This window comes from Diceros bicornis, chromosome 22, assembly GCF_020826845.1.
Source record: "Diceros bicornis minor isolate mBicDic1 chromosome 22, mDicBic1.mat.cur, whole genome shotgun sequence".
In the NCBI taxonomy this organism is placed as follows: Eukaryota; Metazoa; Chordata; class Mammalia; order Perissodactyla; family Rhinocerotidae; genus Diceros; species Diceros bicornis.
In genome coordinates this window covers 7535757-7553521 of record NC_080761.1, presented here as the reverse complement: position 1 = coordinate 7553521, position 17765 = coordinate 7535757, and the positions used below count along the sequence as shown (strand labels likewise).

Below are 17765 nucleotides of genomic sequence, written 5' to 3'. Positions count from 1 at the left end.
CCACTCCTCCAGATTTGACATAAAGTAAGAAAGTCTCAAGCCAGACTTGCCTCTTCAAGTCTATATCACACAAAAAGCACCTATTTATGAGGATTTTATTTTCTAACTCCATGGACCTCACAATTTAACACTTCACTATATACTGCTTAAATCACCATAGTGCATTTGTTCTGGCATTCTCAATCAGATTACAAGCTCATATAAAAAGAGAATAGGGTTCATTTTTTTAGAACACACTCAATGCCCATTTTCTGCAAAGCACTGTATTAAGTGTTATATTTATGTTTCTTTTCTATTCTCACAGATTTAGTGCCAAGCTAGGTACATGAAAGTATTTAATAGATAACCTGATGGTTGAGAAATAAATCTAAAAGGGGAAGAAGAAATAAATAAACCAAAGAGAGCATCTATAGAAGCCTCTGGAGATACAGAAAGTACATAGATAAATTTTCTGTGGAAGTTGGTGTGCTTTGATCAAGTCTCATGTAAGAAAAAAGGTCAGGATAATACCTGGAAGTATTACTTCCCCCCACTTCTTAGATCCTTGGAAGACATTTTTTCTGAGTTCTCAGACACAATCAGTGTCAACATGCCATACGACAGGAAGGGAGAAGAAAGATTCTGACCCTTTTCTATCACAATTCACCTTACCGCATTCAGCTTTCTTCACAGAGCAATATGAAAAGTATTACTAGAAATTATAATTTCCTTGAGATGAAGATCATTTGCAGTGATACCAATTTAGTTGGCCTAAAACAACAACAGAAATAATAACAAATATGCAGTAAAATCTATCTAAGGAGGAAAAAATAAAAATTGACCTTAAAAGGCAGAGGTTTTCAAACTGTAACTTCGTATCTTATGAAAATCTAATAATTTTAGATAGTTTACCTAAATAGTAGAAACAGCATTACTTATTTGACCTAATCTAAAAAGTAAGGCTAGTGCTCCTTTTTAAAACACAAACAGTGCCTAATTCCTTTCCTATAGAAATTACACAAACACTTGAACAATGAGATTTGCTATAAAGTATTACATAGTTAATAACTGGAAAACTTATTAAGGAATAAATCTTATCTAAATAAACTGTGTGTTTATTTCTCATTATAAAACATATTCAAAGCATACCTATAAAAGCAAAGTTGTAAACATGTAAACATAAAAAACAACACTGTTACAAAGCAGAAATTTCTATTATTATCACTATTAATAAGCTGTCATTTACTGAGCTGGCCAGGTATTATTTAATCTTCACAATTTTATAATAACAGCATTATTATTAAACCCATTGTATAGATGAGAAAACTGAAGTTCAACAGTGTTAAGCAATCTAGCTAAGAAAATTCCAAAATAGAATCAATCAGATTTGTCTTTAATCAATCAGAGAAAAATCAATGGAAAGACAATTCTTGGTACATAAAAGTTTTAATAGAGAGGATGCTTTAACTCAGGGGTCAGTTAAATTTTTTCTGTCAAGGGCCAGATAGTATATATACTAAGCACTGTGGGCCATACGGTCTGTCACAACTGCTCAACTTTGCCACTGTAGAACAAAAGTGGCCAAACAATACATAAATAAAAGAGCACAACTATGTTCCAATAAAACTTTCTTTATTTACACTGAAATTTGAATCTTATATAATCTTTATGTGCCATAAAATATTATTCTTTTTTGTTAATTTTTTCTCCCAACCATTTAGAAATGTAAAAACCATTCTGGGCTCACAGGCCATACAAAACAAGAGTTGAGCCAGATTTGAATTGCAGGTCATAGTTTGCCAACTCCTGCTTTAACTGAAAAGTTAAACATTAATAAATATTAATAAAATAATACAAATATATGTTATATACTATTATTTAAAAACAAATAATATTTTTTAAAGTAATGAGTTTCAAACAATCGCTTTATGTATTATTTCTGTAATTTATACATATTGGTATTTAGAATTACAGTACCTTTTCTCTGATATCACTTTTAACTTGCTCATCTTGAGTTACTTCATTTTACCATCGCAGATAATCTAAAAGACAAATGTTGATATTAAACACAATTCTGTTTTCTACATATTAGATGTCATCAAAACCATACAACTGAAAGTTTTTATTACAGGTAGCACAAGATAACACCAGAAACCAAAGGAGAAAGTTTGAGTTTTATGTGCTTCTGGCAGGTCACTTCAATGTGCAATGTGTGACTATTCAATTACTTAAAATCAGCCAGTAAAATGTTATCCTATAACCCTGGCGCTACAAAAATGCAAAACCCTAACATAACACAGTTTACAATCTAGTGTCAAGATTTCTTTTGCAACAGCTCCAATTATCCTCGTGTTCTAATACTCCTCCTTAAAAATACTCAAACCAACCACAGCATCCTGTGATTAGTGTACTTATTGTCTACCGTTCATACAGTCAAATATAGTCATGTGTTGCTTAATGACAGGGATACGGTCCGAGAAGTGTGTCATTAGGCAATTTTGTCATTGTGTGAACAGCATAGAGTGTACTTACATAAACCTAGATGGTATAGCCTACTACACCTCTAGGCTATATGGTACTAATCTTATGGGACCACCGTTGTATAATGCAGTCCGTCATTGCCCGAAATGTTGTTACGCAGTGCATGACTGTATAAATATTTAAATTAATATTAAAAGACAGTGCTCAATTTGTTGAAAAAACATAGGAAAAAATTGTTGAAAAAGAGTATAGGAAAAAATGTTCAAACTGCAAACCTAGATGGTATAGCCTACTACACACCTAGGCTAACTATATGGTACTAATCTTATAGGACCACCATCATATACGTGGTCCATCATTAACCGAAACGTCATTATGCAGCACATGACTGTACTGCTAAATATGTATGATTATTTCTACATGAGAACACTTTTTAATTAATAACAAATTGTCTCGACAGAGTAAAACCTTTCTATGACATCATCTCATTTAATGTACTTAACGCATATTTTCCTTCAATGAGAACAGGCTTCATCTTAAGAAAGTATGTATTATACATTTTAAAACCTTAAATCTTGATTCACACAATTTTTATAGGTTTTCAGATTTATTTCGCAACTATGCACTCCAAAAAAAATTGTAGCTATCTTTTACTTTTCTATATCAATGCTTAGTGAAGCAGAATTTTGTGTCATTGTTAAAAAGTAAAATAATTACTGCCAATCCAACAAGTTAATCGCATACTTTTGCAATATTGGTAATGCTATATTTAAAGGAAAATAAACAGGCAAAAGAACAGATTTCGAGTTGTTTAATGTAATAGATTTAGAAAATACAGGTATTCTGCATGTTTTTCTTCAATAACAAAGAACTTTTACTTCAACAAAATACACATGATTTTTTTTCATTTTTCTTATTAATTCAATTATAAAAGAGGAAATGTATTTAGGATTATATACAAAAAATACATGGACTGTTTTTAAAGTTAATAAGAAATTTAGAAATTGCTAACTATTCTTTCTTTCAACTGTTTTAAATGACTATAAAGTCAAAGTAACTTTTTCCAATTTCCAAATTAATTAGAATCACTATACATCCAAAGGGGAAAAAAAATCCTACATGTTTTCAAAAGTGCTGTTGCTGCCATAAACAGAAGTTCATGAAGTTACTTCTATTTGTCGAGTGATATGACTTTCTCTAAAACTACATTAACAGCACATCTCACGAAAAGTTCACTGAATTTTGAGTTGAAAAGGTTAGGGCCGGCCCGGTGGCTTGGCGGTTAAGTGCGCGCGCTCCACTACTGGTGGCCTGGGTTCGGATCCTAGGCGCGCACCAACGCACGGCTTCTTCGGCCATGCTGAGGCCCTGTACCACACACAGCAACTAGAAGGATGTGCAACTATGACGCACAACTATCTACTGGGGGGCTTTGGGGGAAAAAAAGGAGGAGGATTAGGCAATGGATGTTAGCTCAGAGTCGGTCTTCCTCAGCAAAAAGAGGGGGATTAGCATGGATGTTAGCTCAGGGCTGATCTTCCTCACAAAAAAAAAAAAAAAAAGAAAAGAAAAGGTTAATGTTGGGCATTTATATCATAGCCAATTCTATTTCAACAGTTAAGAAATGATTCAAACTTCCAGTTCCAAATAAAATAATAGTTTATACCACACACATTTCTCTCCTCTCCCTCCTGGGACAGATTAAAGTAGACAGTGAAGAAATAAAGTTATGTTTAAGCCCACAATGACAAAAACGAAAACTAAGGAGGCAGGGGGTACTCCGTCCAGAAGAACTCAGAAAACTCGGAACTCAGGGACTTGGAAACACCAAGGACAACAGAAGGAGACCCTGAAACAGCTAACTAAAACTTTACAACTGCAAATACCTTCTTACCCCCAACACCCCCATGCCTCACCATTGTGGGAAATGTTCAACAGCCAGTCACAGAAATGGCAAATAATCTTCACTAAAGAAAACGACAACCTCAAAGAACTCTGCTTTCTGGGATTTTGAGGCCCCCAGGAAAAAAGGGCAGCTCTCAACTGCATCACCCTAGGGCTAAGCCAGTGTCCCTTACAGTCACTTTTTATTGCTGAAGCTTGAAGCCAGAGCGCCTCAGAGTGAACAAAAACCCTTCTTTTTGCTCTGAAAGTTTGGGTTCTTTACAGTATGGTATAATAGAAAGAGCAGTCACCTAGAAGCAGAAGTATCGCATTTTACCAAGTTTGTGGCTTTGCCAACCAAGTGTGACAAAGCAAGAAAGAGGCAAAGAAGTTGAGAGTTGTATCAAGGGAGTGACTATAATAACTGATGATGGAATTTAGGTACAATCTACTCACTCCTCTTTATTGGGTCATTTTCACCACCATAAAATCATTTTACTTCTGTGTCTTAGGGGGAAAAAAATCTTCTTGCTCCCACTTCCCCAATCCAGCCACTGTCCCATTTCTCCCCTCCTGAAAGCAAAGAGTTGTTTATACACAGAGTCAACAAGTCCTTTCTTCCCATTCTCACTTAAACACACTCCAGTCAGGTTTTCCCCACACCACTCCATCAACACTGCTCCTATCAGCCACCAACGACCTCTGTGTTACTAAACCCAATTATCAATTCTCAGCCTTCATCTCACCTGTTCTGCAGCAAGCATGGCTTCTCCGAGACCCACTCCTACAACAAGGATGGCTTCCCTAGCACCCGGCTCCCGCAGCACATGCAGCTTCTCCAACAGAAGGCTAGGCAGCTTTGTAGCAGAGTGCCTCTAGTGAGACATTTACCCAGGAACAGCTTTCCCTGGCACCCTAGAAGGCAGATATGCAGCAAATTCCACTAGTGCCACAGCATAGCTACTTGCCTTGACCTTGCCCTTTCCAATAAGGTCTAGACCTCAGCGGGAGAGGGGGCCCACTCTATCTTAGTCCTGGGGGTAGTGACTGCTCTTTATACTTCTGTATATATATCTATCTCCTGATTGGACCCAGACTGATACATCCCAACAATTCTTTAAGCTACTTAACACCCTATAATAAACTCTCTCTGCTTAAGGTATCTAGAGTGGATTCTGTTCTCTACAACTGAATCTTCACTGTTTTCCTTTTCAATAAAAGATTTCGAGGGGTGGGGAGTGAATTATATAATATCCTCACAGATGAGATAAATCCGTGACATCATTTTTTAAATTAGGAAATGATACTAATTATGCATAGCCAGGGTTAATAACAGCTACTGATGATTATATTCCTAGGTCAGCCTATTAAATACTCAATTGTAATATTAACTCCATCTAAGAGTGCTATCATTCCTGTTATCCCTAACTACTATTTAAAAACTTAGTCTACAATGAGTGACCACTTCACACCCACTAGAATGGCTATAGTAAAAAATGCAGATAATAAGTGTTAGCAAGGATGTGGATACATTGCTGATAGGAATGTAAAAGGGTACAGCTGCTTTGGAAACAGTCTAGCAGTTCCTCAAAAGGCTCAATATAAAGTGACCATATGACTCAGCCATTCCATTGCTAGGAATATACCCAAAGAAATAACACATTATATCCACACAAAAACTTGTACACAAATGTTCATAGCATTATTTTTCCTAATAATGAAAAAGTGGAAACAATCCAAATGTACATCAACCAATGAAAAGATAAATAAAATGTGGTATATCCATACAATGGAATATTATTTGGTGATATAAAGAAACAAAGTACTGATATGTGCTACCAAATGAACCTTGAAAATATCATGCTAAGCGGAAGAAGCCAGTCACTACCAGCTACATCATTATGATTCCATTTACATGAAATATCCAAAACAGGTAAATCTATACAGACAGAAAGTACATTAGTGGCTACCTAGGACTAGGGGAGAAGGGTCGAGGGGGAGGCTGAGTGTGGGCTTCTTTCAGTGGTAATGAAAATGTTCTAAAATTGATCATGGTGATGGTTGCTCAATGCTGTGACTATACTAAAAGCCACAGAATTGCATACTACATATGGGAAAATTGTATAGTATGTGAGTTATATCTCCATAAAGCTGTCTAAAAAAAAAAAACTTCCAGTCTCTGCAGGAACTTTGATAATTCAACCATTCCTAAATTAGAGTTAGGGACTCACGCCCTCTGTACCTCAGCGCCTGCTTCCTATGCTAGAATACAACGTCCTTTGACAAAAAATCAAAACTACTGAACTCCTTGGGTCTTTGGAAGGTGTACTCTGAGGTGTTTATCCAGCAGAGGTTTAAAAAAGGGAAAAAAGCTGAACTAAAAATCTACGCTATTCCATAAAAATTCACGGTATATATTTCCCAAATGGGGGGAGGGATCTGTATGAGTTGACTTTTATATATTTAAAGGTGGCTTTATACTAGAATTAAATGTGGGAATTTGACCTTATCGGCAGAAAAATCATACAAGCAGTATCAAGCTGCTCAAAGTACCCTATACATAAGGAAAAGTAAGCAAGTTTTTATACACGAGCTCAAGAAAAGTGCAAAATTTTGCATCTTCTGAATTTTTTAGATTTTCCTGATCTTTTGCTCTCAAGAAGAGCCAGTTCCAGAGCCTAGGGAATCTAAAAACTGAAACCCTCAGTTCTCACTGGCTTAAGCCTGAAATCAAAGTCATCAGCCAAGTTAACAAAGGTGTGTTACACACACAAGGCATCGGCATGTCATCATCCTAATTTTCATTCCACAAACAAGTCATAAAAGAAATTCTGACACACACACCCCAAAGTTAAAGCTGTATATTCTAAATATATAAATACTTCAAATACACCTGGTTTTAAATTTATTTCAAGTCAAACGGCTAAAAAAAGAAAAAATGCAAAGAAACATACACTTTCACACTCCAAAGTCCAGTATAAATCTTCTAAATACAATCTGAGGAAATATGATTCCCTATTCACTTACCTTGCTTGAACAACTTGGACCTATTCCCATTCAACCAGAATAACTTCAATATTTTATTCTCATCTGTTCACAAATGGGTCTCCCTACAAGATGACAAAAAGCTTCCACTATTTAAAAACATTTGAGAAACATTGCTATAATCAACAACGATAACCCCTGCTGTTAAATACTAGTTATTGTTCTTGTTGGAGTGGATGTGGGCAACTAGGGGAAGACTATAGTTCAGAAAGATCTAGGTAGGTAATTCTACCATGGGGGGTGGGGAACAAGTACACTGAAAAGGCATCATCTTTTATCAGGTTTCTCTAATTGTTTCAAGATCTAAAAAGAAGAAATTGCTTTTCGAGACCATAAGGGAGCTACTATTCCCCCACATCAGTAATGTCAATGTGATGGAAAATTTCAAATCCTGACTATTTAGTAAGAAACATCCCAAAGAATATGCCCAAACTCCTGGCAACATCATTAAAGGAAAAAGTGAGAAACTTTGAGGGAAGGTGGTAAATAACACCTGTTGTCTAAAAGAAAGAAGAGTAACATTCCAAGCAATAATAGGCAGGTAGTGATTATTACCTCAGCCTAGCACTTAAATTAAGAGATAGTCCGTGCATATTAACCTAATCTAAATTACTATATTATACATTGGAGATAGTCCATGTATATTAACCTAATCTAAATTACTATATTAAGGTATACATTTTCATCTAGTCACCTTACTCATATGATATTCAATGATTATTTTATGAATGTTTTGGCCCAATCTGCAGACAGGCAGATTTATTTCACTTACATTGTTGTCACTAATTTTATCAAAAAATATGGGAAATCTATAAACAGTTCATACCTTTTACCTTTCCTTATCATGCATCTTCATTAAAAACACAAGTTTGGATGGTTCACATACCACTCCACAAAAGATGTTCAGGCACTTAAAAAAGGTCTGATTTGTTTTTCTATGTGACATTTTAATTATACTACAAATAATAGGGTTTATTGTTTGGGGAGCAGAACCCCATTACACTTCAATTTAATTAAATAATTTATTTTAAAATAACTCTTCCCCCACCTCAGATTCCTACTATTTTTAGACTTAAACAGATGCCAGAATTTCTAAGTCTATATAGGTGATGGATGATGTTAGAATTCTTACCTTGTAACACATTTTCCTTGCCTCAAATCTATGACTCTGACTCATTAACATGGTTTGTCTTGTTTGTTTTTAAGAAAAGTGACACAGCCCAAAGTTAGCTCCCACTAATATCCCAATAAAATTCAAAATACATAGGAATTGAGGGACAAAAAAAGCTATAAGGCATATAAAAAGCAAATAGCAAAGTGACAGAAGTTCCTCATTAGTAATTACTTTAAATGTAAGTGGGTTAAATTCTCCAATCAAAAGGCAGAGATTGGCAAAATGGATTAAAAAAACACGATCCAACTATGTGCTGTCTACAAGAGACTCACTTTAGATCCAAAAGCACAAATAAGTCGAAAGTGAAAAGATGGAAAAAGACATTCCATGCAAATAATAACCAACAGAGAGGAGGGGTGACAGACAAAATGCACTTTAAATCAAAAAAGATTACATGAGACAAAGAAGCACATTATACATCAATAAAAGGTTCAAGAGAGCAACAAGTTCTAAGAATTGTAAACATTCACGCACCTACTAACAGACCATCAAAATATATGAAGCAAAAATTGACAGAATTGAATGGAGAAACAGACAGTTCTACAATAGCAGTTGGAGACTTCAATACCCAACTCTCAATAATCGACAGAATGACCAAACAGAAGGTAAGGAAATAAGAGGACTTGAACAACACAATAAACCAACTAGAGAAAACAGATATATACAGAACACTCTACCTAACAAAAGAATACACAGTCTTCTCTAGTGCACAGGGAGATTCTCTAGGACAGACCATACGTTAGGCCACAAATAGTCTCAATAGATTTTAAAAGATAGATATCATACAAAGTATTTTCTCCAACCCCAAGGGGTTGAAGTTCAAAATCAATAAGAAAAGGAAAACTGGAAAATACACAAATTTGTGCAAATTAAACAACACACTCTTAAACAATAAATGAGTTAAAGGGGAAATCAGAAAATACTTAGAGACAAAAGAAAACAAAAACACAGCATACCAAAATACATGGCACACAGCGAAAGCAGTGCTAAGGGGGAAATCTACAGCTATAAACACATTTTAAAAAAGAAAAAAGATCTGAAATCAACAACCTAACTTTACAACTTAAGGAACCGGAAAAGGGAGAACTAAACCCAAAGCTAGCAGAAGGAAGAAAATAATAAAGATTCTAGAGCAGAGATAAATGAAGTAGGGCATAAAAAAATAATAGAGAAAATCAACAAAATTAAAAGTTGGTTCTTTGAAAAGATTAATAAAACTGACAAACCTTTAGCAAGATTGACTAAGAAAAAAAAGAGATGACGAAGTACTAAAATCAGAAAGGAAAGTGGACACCTTACTACTGATTCTCAAGAAACAAAAAGGATTTTAAGGGAGCACTATGAACAACTGTGTACCAACAAACTGAATAATCTAGATGAAACTGACAATTTTCTAGAAACACAAAACCTACCAAGACTAAATCACAAAAAAACAGAAAATCTGAAGAGACCCATAATTATTAAGGAGACAATTAGTAATCAAAACCCCTCCCAAGGAAACCCCCCCCCCGACTTGATGGCTTCACTGGTGAATTGTACCAAACATTTAAAGAACTAACATCAATCCTTCTCAAATTCTTCCAAAAAATTGAAGAAGAGGAAACACTTTCTAACTCATTCTATGAGGCCAGCATTGCCCTGATACCAAAGCCAGACAAAGACATTACAAAAAAACTGCAGACCAATACCCGCTATGAACACTGATGCAAACATCCTCAACAAAATACCAAATTCAGCAGCATAAATGCAAATCAAAACCACAAGATATCACCTCACACCAATTAGGATGGCTACTACCCAAAAAGATAAAATAAAATAACAAGAGTTGGCAAGGATATGGAAAAATTGGAACCCTTGTACACTGCCGGTATGAATGAAAAATGGTGCATCTTACTATAAAAACAGTATGGCAGTTCCTTAAAAAATTTAAAATAGAATTACCATATGATCCAACAATTCCACTTCTGAGTATGTACCCAAAAGAACTGAAAGCAGAGTCTAAAGGGAATATTTGCATACCCATGTAGATAGCAGCATTATTCACAATAGCCAAAAGGTAGAAACAACCCAAGGGTCCACTAAAGGATGAATAGATAAATAAAACATGATATATACATATAATGAAATATTACTCAGCTTTAAAAAGGAAGGAAATTCTGATATATGCTATAACATGAATAGACCTTGAAGACATAATGCTAAATGAAATAAGCCAGTCACAAAAGGGCAAATACTGTATGATTCCACACATATAATGTAGTACTTAGTCAAATTCATAGAGAGAGAAAGTAGAATGGTGGTCGCCAGGGGCTAGAGGAAGGAGGGAATGGGGAATTACTGTTTAATGGGTACAGTTTCAGGGGCTAGAGGAAGCAGGGAATGGGGAATTATTGTTTAATGGGTACAGTTTCAGGGGCTAGAGGAAGCAGAGAATGGGGAATTATTGTTTAATGGGTATCGTTTCAGTTGTCCAGGACGAAAAGAGGTCTGGAGATGGATAGTGGCGATGATTGCACACAACGTGAATGTACTTAATGCCACTGAACTGTACATTTAAAAATGGTTAAAATAGTCAATTTCATCATAAATATATTTTACCATAATTCTAAAAAATACATCTTTAAAAAATCAAAATGTAAACTGAAAATATAAATATGAATCAACGTTAAAAATTGGAAAAAATAAGTTTCAAATGTAAACACAAATTAAAATTGATGAAATGAAATTAACAGATGAAAGAGATGTTTTCAACAGCCAAAGGAAAAAATTCCAGAACCCTATAGTTGTAGGAGCTACAGATCAACTGGTGGTCAAATTCTCTCACTTTGCCATTAGAAGAGAAGCTCATCAGGGAGGTTAGCTGTCTTGCACTACCCATCATCAGTTCTACCTACATGCAACTAGAAACTGTGCCTACAATGAATTGATAAATCTGGAGAGTTCTTGTCAAAAGTAGTATTCTTTTTAATTCATTAAACTTTATTATATGTAGGCAGTGTTCACATTTTTATTACCATTATTCTATCATAAATCCTTCAATGATCTTATAATTATTTTTATTCTCAATGTAACCTATACCCTTATGATCTTCATAATCTTAAATCATTTTCCACACAAGGAAAGATGTGAGGCAAAGACAGCAAGTGCTCGGTACCTCTCCTTAGGAGGGTTCATCCTCAGCATGAATTAAGTGAGAAATGAACAGAGATTAAGAAGGGAAGCTAAGTAGTTTGTTTGGGCTTTTCTTTTTTTTTTTTTAGCTTATGATCTGGATATCAGTTGAGCTTTTCACACTGTGCCTTCACTCTATTTGTCTAATACGTAAAATACAAAAATATCAGATTTGAATATTTACGTGGAACTGCACCACCAGATCTTCCTGTTTTTAGATATCGTAATTTCAGATTACTAATAGTATAATAATCTATACTCGTATCCCTTGTATCAGCGCCTGACTAAAACCCTTAAGAAACCTCTCAATTTTCTGTAAATAACCTTTACTGTGCTTAAATTTTTTTTAAGGCCTTTACTAGACCCCAAAAGTCTACAGCAAAAACAGACTAGAGATTGTCACTACCATTTCCCTTCCTAATCAAAGTTCGGTAGGAATCCTCTATGATTTATACCAGAAGTCCTTAAAGTATGGTCCATGGACCCCTGGGGTCCAGACATCTTTTTAGGGAGTCCACAAGGTCAAAACTATTTTCATACTACTACTAAAATATTATTAGCCTTCTTAACTTTATTAACATTTACACTAATGGTGCAAAAGCAATGGTGTGTAAAATTTCTGGCATCTTGGAAGAAATTATGGTAGTGTTAGCAAACTGTACTATTAGTTATTGTATTCTTCACCATCAAGAGTAGTTATATAAGAAAGAGCCTTTTTCACTTAAGAATGTCCTTAAAATAGTAAAAATTATTGATTTTATTAAATCTCGGCCCTTGGATATACATCCTTTTAATATTCTATGTGACAAAATGGTAAGTACGCATGAAGCCTTTCCGGCTACATTTGTTGTTAGGGCTGTGGAGTCCGTTCCAACTCCTAGCGAGCCCGTGTACAGCAGAACGGAACCTGCCTGGACTTTCTGCACCATCCTCTCCCCTTCCAGCGATATAGGAGACAATGCTCCGCAGCTATTCATAGGGTTTTCACAGCCATTTTGGGAAGTGGGTGGCCAGGTCCTTCTTCCTAGTCTGTCTGGTCTGGAGGCTCCACTGAAACCTGCCCGCCATGGGTGACCCTGCTGGTATTTGAAATACCAGTGGCATAGCTTTCAGCATCACAGCAACATGTAGCTGTCACAATATTACAACTGAGAGATGGTGGTATGGTTCCCTGACCAGGAAACGAACTGGGACCACAGTGGTGCGAGCCCCCAAATGTTAACCACGAGACAACCAGGGTTGGCAACATACTGAATCACAATGGCTGATGACTGTCTCAAGGGAAAATGCTTGTGTAACTGGATTGAGGGCTTGAACTAGCCTCTTGTATCATGAAACACCATCTTTACTTGAAAGAACCACTATGGCTATTCAGAGTTAAGGTATTTTGGCAGAGGTTCTCTCAGAGATGAATGAAGTCTGCCTGTCATTTCTAGGAAACAACTGGAAGTCATATTTGTTGCCAATGAGAAAATTTGAGCTTTCAAACAAAAACCAGATTTTTGGAGAACTCGTATATACTATCATGTCATGACCTGAACAGCTTCCTAATAATTTCTTCCTGATGGAATGGGTGGTGATATTAACAAATGCGGTTTTTTGATATTATATAATGAAATGTGTCAACATTTGGAAGACCTGCATATCTGACTGAACCAATATTTACAAACGACCAAGGCTTGATGTTATAAATTCAGGCATGGTTATGTCAGATCCATTCAAAGTTCAGACCAATGGATTTTAATATAACATTATGAAAAATTCCATTAATGTGATTTCAGATTCTATGCTGCAAATAACTAAAAAACTACCACATGTTGAGTCTTGATGTAGTACCAAACAAGAACATCCACAATTATCTGAACAGGCTATTAAAATACTTCTCCTTTTTCCAGCCATTAACTGTGTAAGGCTGATTTTCTCCTCTATATACTTCAACCCAAACAACATATTGCAATAGACTGACTGCAGAAGCAGATATGAGAATCCAGCTGTTTCTATTAAATCAGATATTAGAGATTTACAAAAATATAAAACAATGTCACTCCCATCACTACCTTGTTTTGAAAAAGTCATTTTTCATAAAAAACATGGTTATTTTTAACTGAATTAATAAAAAATTTTATATTTGTTTTAATTTATAATATAATAAGGATAGATAGATATAATCCACAAAAGCTCTTTGAGGTGCTCAATAATTTTTTAAGAGTGTAAAGGAGTCCTTAGACTAAACGTTTGAAAACATCTGATTTAAAGAACAGAGTATTAATATCAGATCCCTGCAAACCAGGGAACGACAAGTACATAAAATCATTAATTTAAAAACAAACTTTCCTAGGAAAATTACATGAAAGCTGAAAAGGAACACAATGTAAAATCAAAACTAACCTCACTCTATGTAACATCAATAAAGAAGAAAACAAAACAAAAAAGGAAAGCTTACATCAAAGTGATTTTGTATATCCTGGAAACATCATGCAATGTCTTGAACAGATAAAAAACATATATACCCATTAATAGTTTGATAGATAATTTTTTGTGGTATTTTTTTTTTAATTTTATTTTTTCCCCCAAAGCCCCAGTAGATAGTTGTATGTCACAGCTGCACATCCTTCTAGTTGTTGTATGTGGGATGCGGCCTCAGCATGGCAGGAGAAGCGGTGCGTCGGTGCGCGCCCAGGATCCGAACCCAGGCCGCCAGCAGCAGAGCCCACGTGCTTAACCGCTAAGCCACACGCCTGGCCCCAATAGATAATTTTTGTGTGTGAGAGAGAAAGATCAGCCCTGAGCTAACATCTGCCAATCCTCCTCTTTTTGTGCTGAGGAAGACCGGCCCTGGGCTAACATCCGTGCCTCATCTTCCTCCACTTTATATGGGACACCGCCACAGCATGGCTTGCCAAGCTGTGCATCGGTGCTCGCCCGGGATCCGAACCGGCGAACCCTGGGCTGCAGCAGCAGAACGCGCGCACTTAAGCGCTTGTGCCATCGGGCCGGCCCCTGACAGACATTTTTGATAGCACCACGTGACAAAGAGACACGCAACAACAAACTCAAAAACAGGTGACTAAAATAGTAGCCACCACCGTCATGAGGGAGACAATCCAAGGTTCTGTCAGAAGGGACAAATAGGGTACTTCAGCAGCTCTCCAGCAGCATCTCAGGGCACCCACTCAGGGTCTAGCCATTCTATTTTAAACTAAATTACATGCTTCCAAGGCAGGACAGTGAAACAAAGCTCTCATTTAGTCCCAAAGGAGAGAATGGGTCATAGAGGAATAATTCTGTACTAACAACGCTCCATCAGCCCAAAGTCCTTTGGCTTACTGGACCGCATAGAAGAAGTCTGAGGAAAAGCAGCAGCAGTAATAATATTTACTGAGCACTTACTATGCACCGGGCACTGCAGGCTAAGCACTTCATGTATATTAACTGATTTAATATTGAAGATCATCTTAAGAGTATAACTCTTATTATCCCCATTTTTGAAGCAGAGAAAATTGAAGTACAAAGAGGATAAGTAACTTGCCTAAAGCAAAGCCAGGATTCAAACCCAGCCAGTCTGACTCTGAGGCCCAACCCTTAGCCACTACACTACAGTACACAGGCACAGTAACCAACAATAATATATCAAGTTTAAAATTCAGTGTCCACTCTAAACAATTTCTGGTGTTTACATGAAGACCTGTTGCCTAAGAGAAGCTCCCAACTTGCAGCGAGCCCTCTGACAGGTTCATCCATTACTACTGATGCACTGTTCAACTTCCAGGTACTAAGGGACTTCAAGCAAGAAGAGTAGATTTTGGAAGGTGATTTTTTTTTAAAACTCCAAAATGTAGAAAATAATACAAATTAGGGAATTTCACAAGTCTTGGACCTCTTTTCCCTCTGCTATTAGAGATAAAACCGTTATTATATAGGAGTCTAGCTAGACTGTTCTAAAGAGAATAACGCCTCAATTCAAGTCAACCGGAAAAGCTTTAGAAAAATTGCTTCTACAAAAGCTTAAGTTACATTAATACATTTAAATGTTTTGCAGTGTTGGCTAATTACAAGGGTAACTATAAGTCTACCCCCTTCATTTCAGAGTTCAGAGTGAGACTGCAGTTCTACATCTGTGTGAAGCAACTCAAGGCAGAATTTTGAGGTCATTAACCTATAATTTCCCTGTAGAGCTTAACCCAAGAAAAGTGGAATGGGACACTGAACAAGTCCCATTACAATTCTGCTTAAGGACGAGAAATAAAGAGTGGGTAATGAACCACCAACTATCTCACAGAATTACATAGGAAATGCTTATAGATCTTCCAGGGTTTTTTTGTTTGTTTGTTTTTGATAACATTTGGCACATGTTTTAAAATATGTAGCATTTAAAGTGCCTTAAATAAACAACTACTTTTTTGGCCTTCTGAACCGAAAACATTCCACAATACAATGACAAAAATAACTTTGTGGTTTTCTCAGGAAAGAAGACAATTTATAAGAAGAATTCAGAGGTTAACAAAGAAAGTGATAACTCTACATAAAGGTTACAACACGGCCATAAAAGGTAAGTGAAAATGAGTGATCAAGAAGACTTCAACTCCTTTCTAACTACAAATTGTCAGGCCTTATAATTAAACACTGCCACAATTCTGAACACCTGAAGGAAAAAAAACACCCACACAATTAATATCGCCAATGAAAATTTCCGCTAAGTGTCACAACGTATTAGGTCATCAGCTAGTGCTAGACCTTCAGCAAGCTATATCAAAACGAGAAATGGGCTTTAGTTAGCAACAGGCCCATCGATTACACTAAGATGTATAAAAACTCCATTCTGTAATGGGTAAATGCCCCGGCAAGGAAACCAGCCGACAGAACCGCACAGGTACTCACGGGCTTAAACCGCACCAGGGGGAACAGCCGTAGCGCCCAGCGAGCCTCGCGTCGGGGTTGCAGGAGTCCTTGAACATTTGCAATTAAGAACCCACAACTCAGGCAGGAAGGCTGTAGGGACACTGCACTGTCATTCAGGGCGACCTGACTCAGGCTCAAACCAAACCCCCAAGGCGACAAGATGTAAACACAGAACACACTTCGGGCCAAACCACCCACTGAGAGGAAGCAAACCCAGCCTGGCCGCTGTCACACCCACCAGCCCACCTCGAGCACGGCGCAGCTAGGGGTGGGTGCCGGGCGGGTGGGGAGGTGGGGCGCGCTCGCCCCCCCGCCCGCGGCATCGTGGCGACGGGCGCTCGGGCCCAAAGGGAAGCGCAGGGCACGGGGGCCGCCTCTGCTCGGAGACCCTCCGCGGGGACTGAGGTGGGGGCGACCGAGTGTCCGTGCGTGGGGGCGGGGTGGGGCGTTTTCCAGAAACTGGCCAAGCCCCAACCCATCTGGCGTTTCCCTCAAGATCCGGCCCACCCCCCGAAAGACACGCGTTCCCCGACCTGTCAGGTGAGGGGCGGAGGACTCCAGGGCGCAGACGGCCTCGAGCCCGGGGTCGCTCCTCCCCACTCTCCCCGCCTCAGGACGCCGCGGCGCCGGAGAACGGAGGGGCGGCGGGCGGGCCAGCCACGGCCGAGGGGCGGCCGGCCGTGACGCGCGGACGGCGGCGGGGCGCTCACCGGCTCAGGACGGGCGCTGGCACGGACTGGGCAGAGCCGCAGCACCCGGCTCGGCGCCGGCAGCGCCCGCGGCTGCTCCCTGGGCACGCGGCGAACCCCTCGCCGCCCGGCGCCGGCTGTTTTCATACAAACCCCGGTGGCAGGCGAGGAGGCGGCGGCGGCAGCAGGGGCGGCGGCGGCGGAACCTGCTCGCATCCCGGGCAACGTCAGCGCGGCGCCCCGCCCACCGCGCGCCGCGGCCAGCCGGCTCGCGCGCGCCTGGCGGGAGCGGGCGCGCGTGCGGGGTGGGCGCGCGCGGGCAGGAGCGCAGGTGGGAGGGCTACGGAGCGCGCGCGGGCTCGGCGGGAACGCGCGCAGGCGGGAGGGGGAGGAGAGGGGAGGGGAGGGGCGGGGGCGGGCCGCGGGGCCAGGAGTGGGGGGCG

The 17765-nt window shown here is 38.6% G+C and overlaps 1 protein-coding gene across 4 annotated transcripts in view; it reads right to left on the bottom strand.

The window, feature by feature from the left end:
• The window catches only part of AGTPBP1 (ATP/GTP binding carboxypeptidase 1), a 157791-nt gene extending 140310 nt beyond the window's left edge, over positions 1–17481 (bottom strand). The window contains exons 1-3 of one of the 4 annotated variants that reach the window (XM_058565512.1): positions 7372–7625; positions 4801–4917; positions 1957–2021 (exon numbers count right to left, since the gene is read on the bottom strand). In XM_058565512.1, coding sequence (XP_058421495.1) covers positions 1957–1988 — 32 coding nt within the window. In that variant the 5' untranslated portion in view covers positions 1989–2021; positions 4801–4917; positions 7372–7625. Of the gene's footprint in view, positions 1–651; positions 751–1956; positions 2022–4800; positions 4918–7371; positions 7626–17343 lie in introns of those variants that run through there. The other 3 variants (XM_058565511.1, XM_058565513.1, XM_058565515.1) reach the window with 3 other exon arrangements.
• Between the last annotated feature and the right edge of the window lie 284 nt (positions 17482–17765).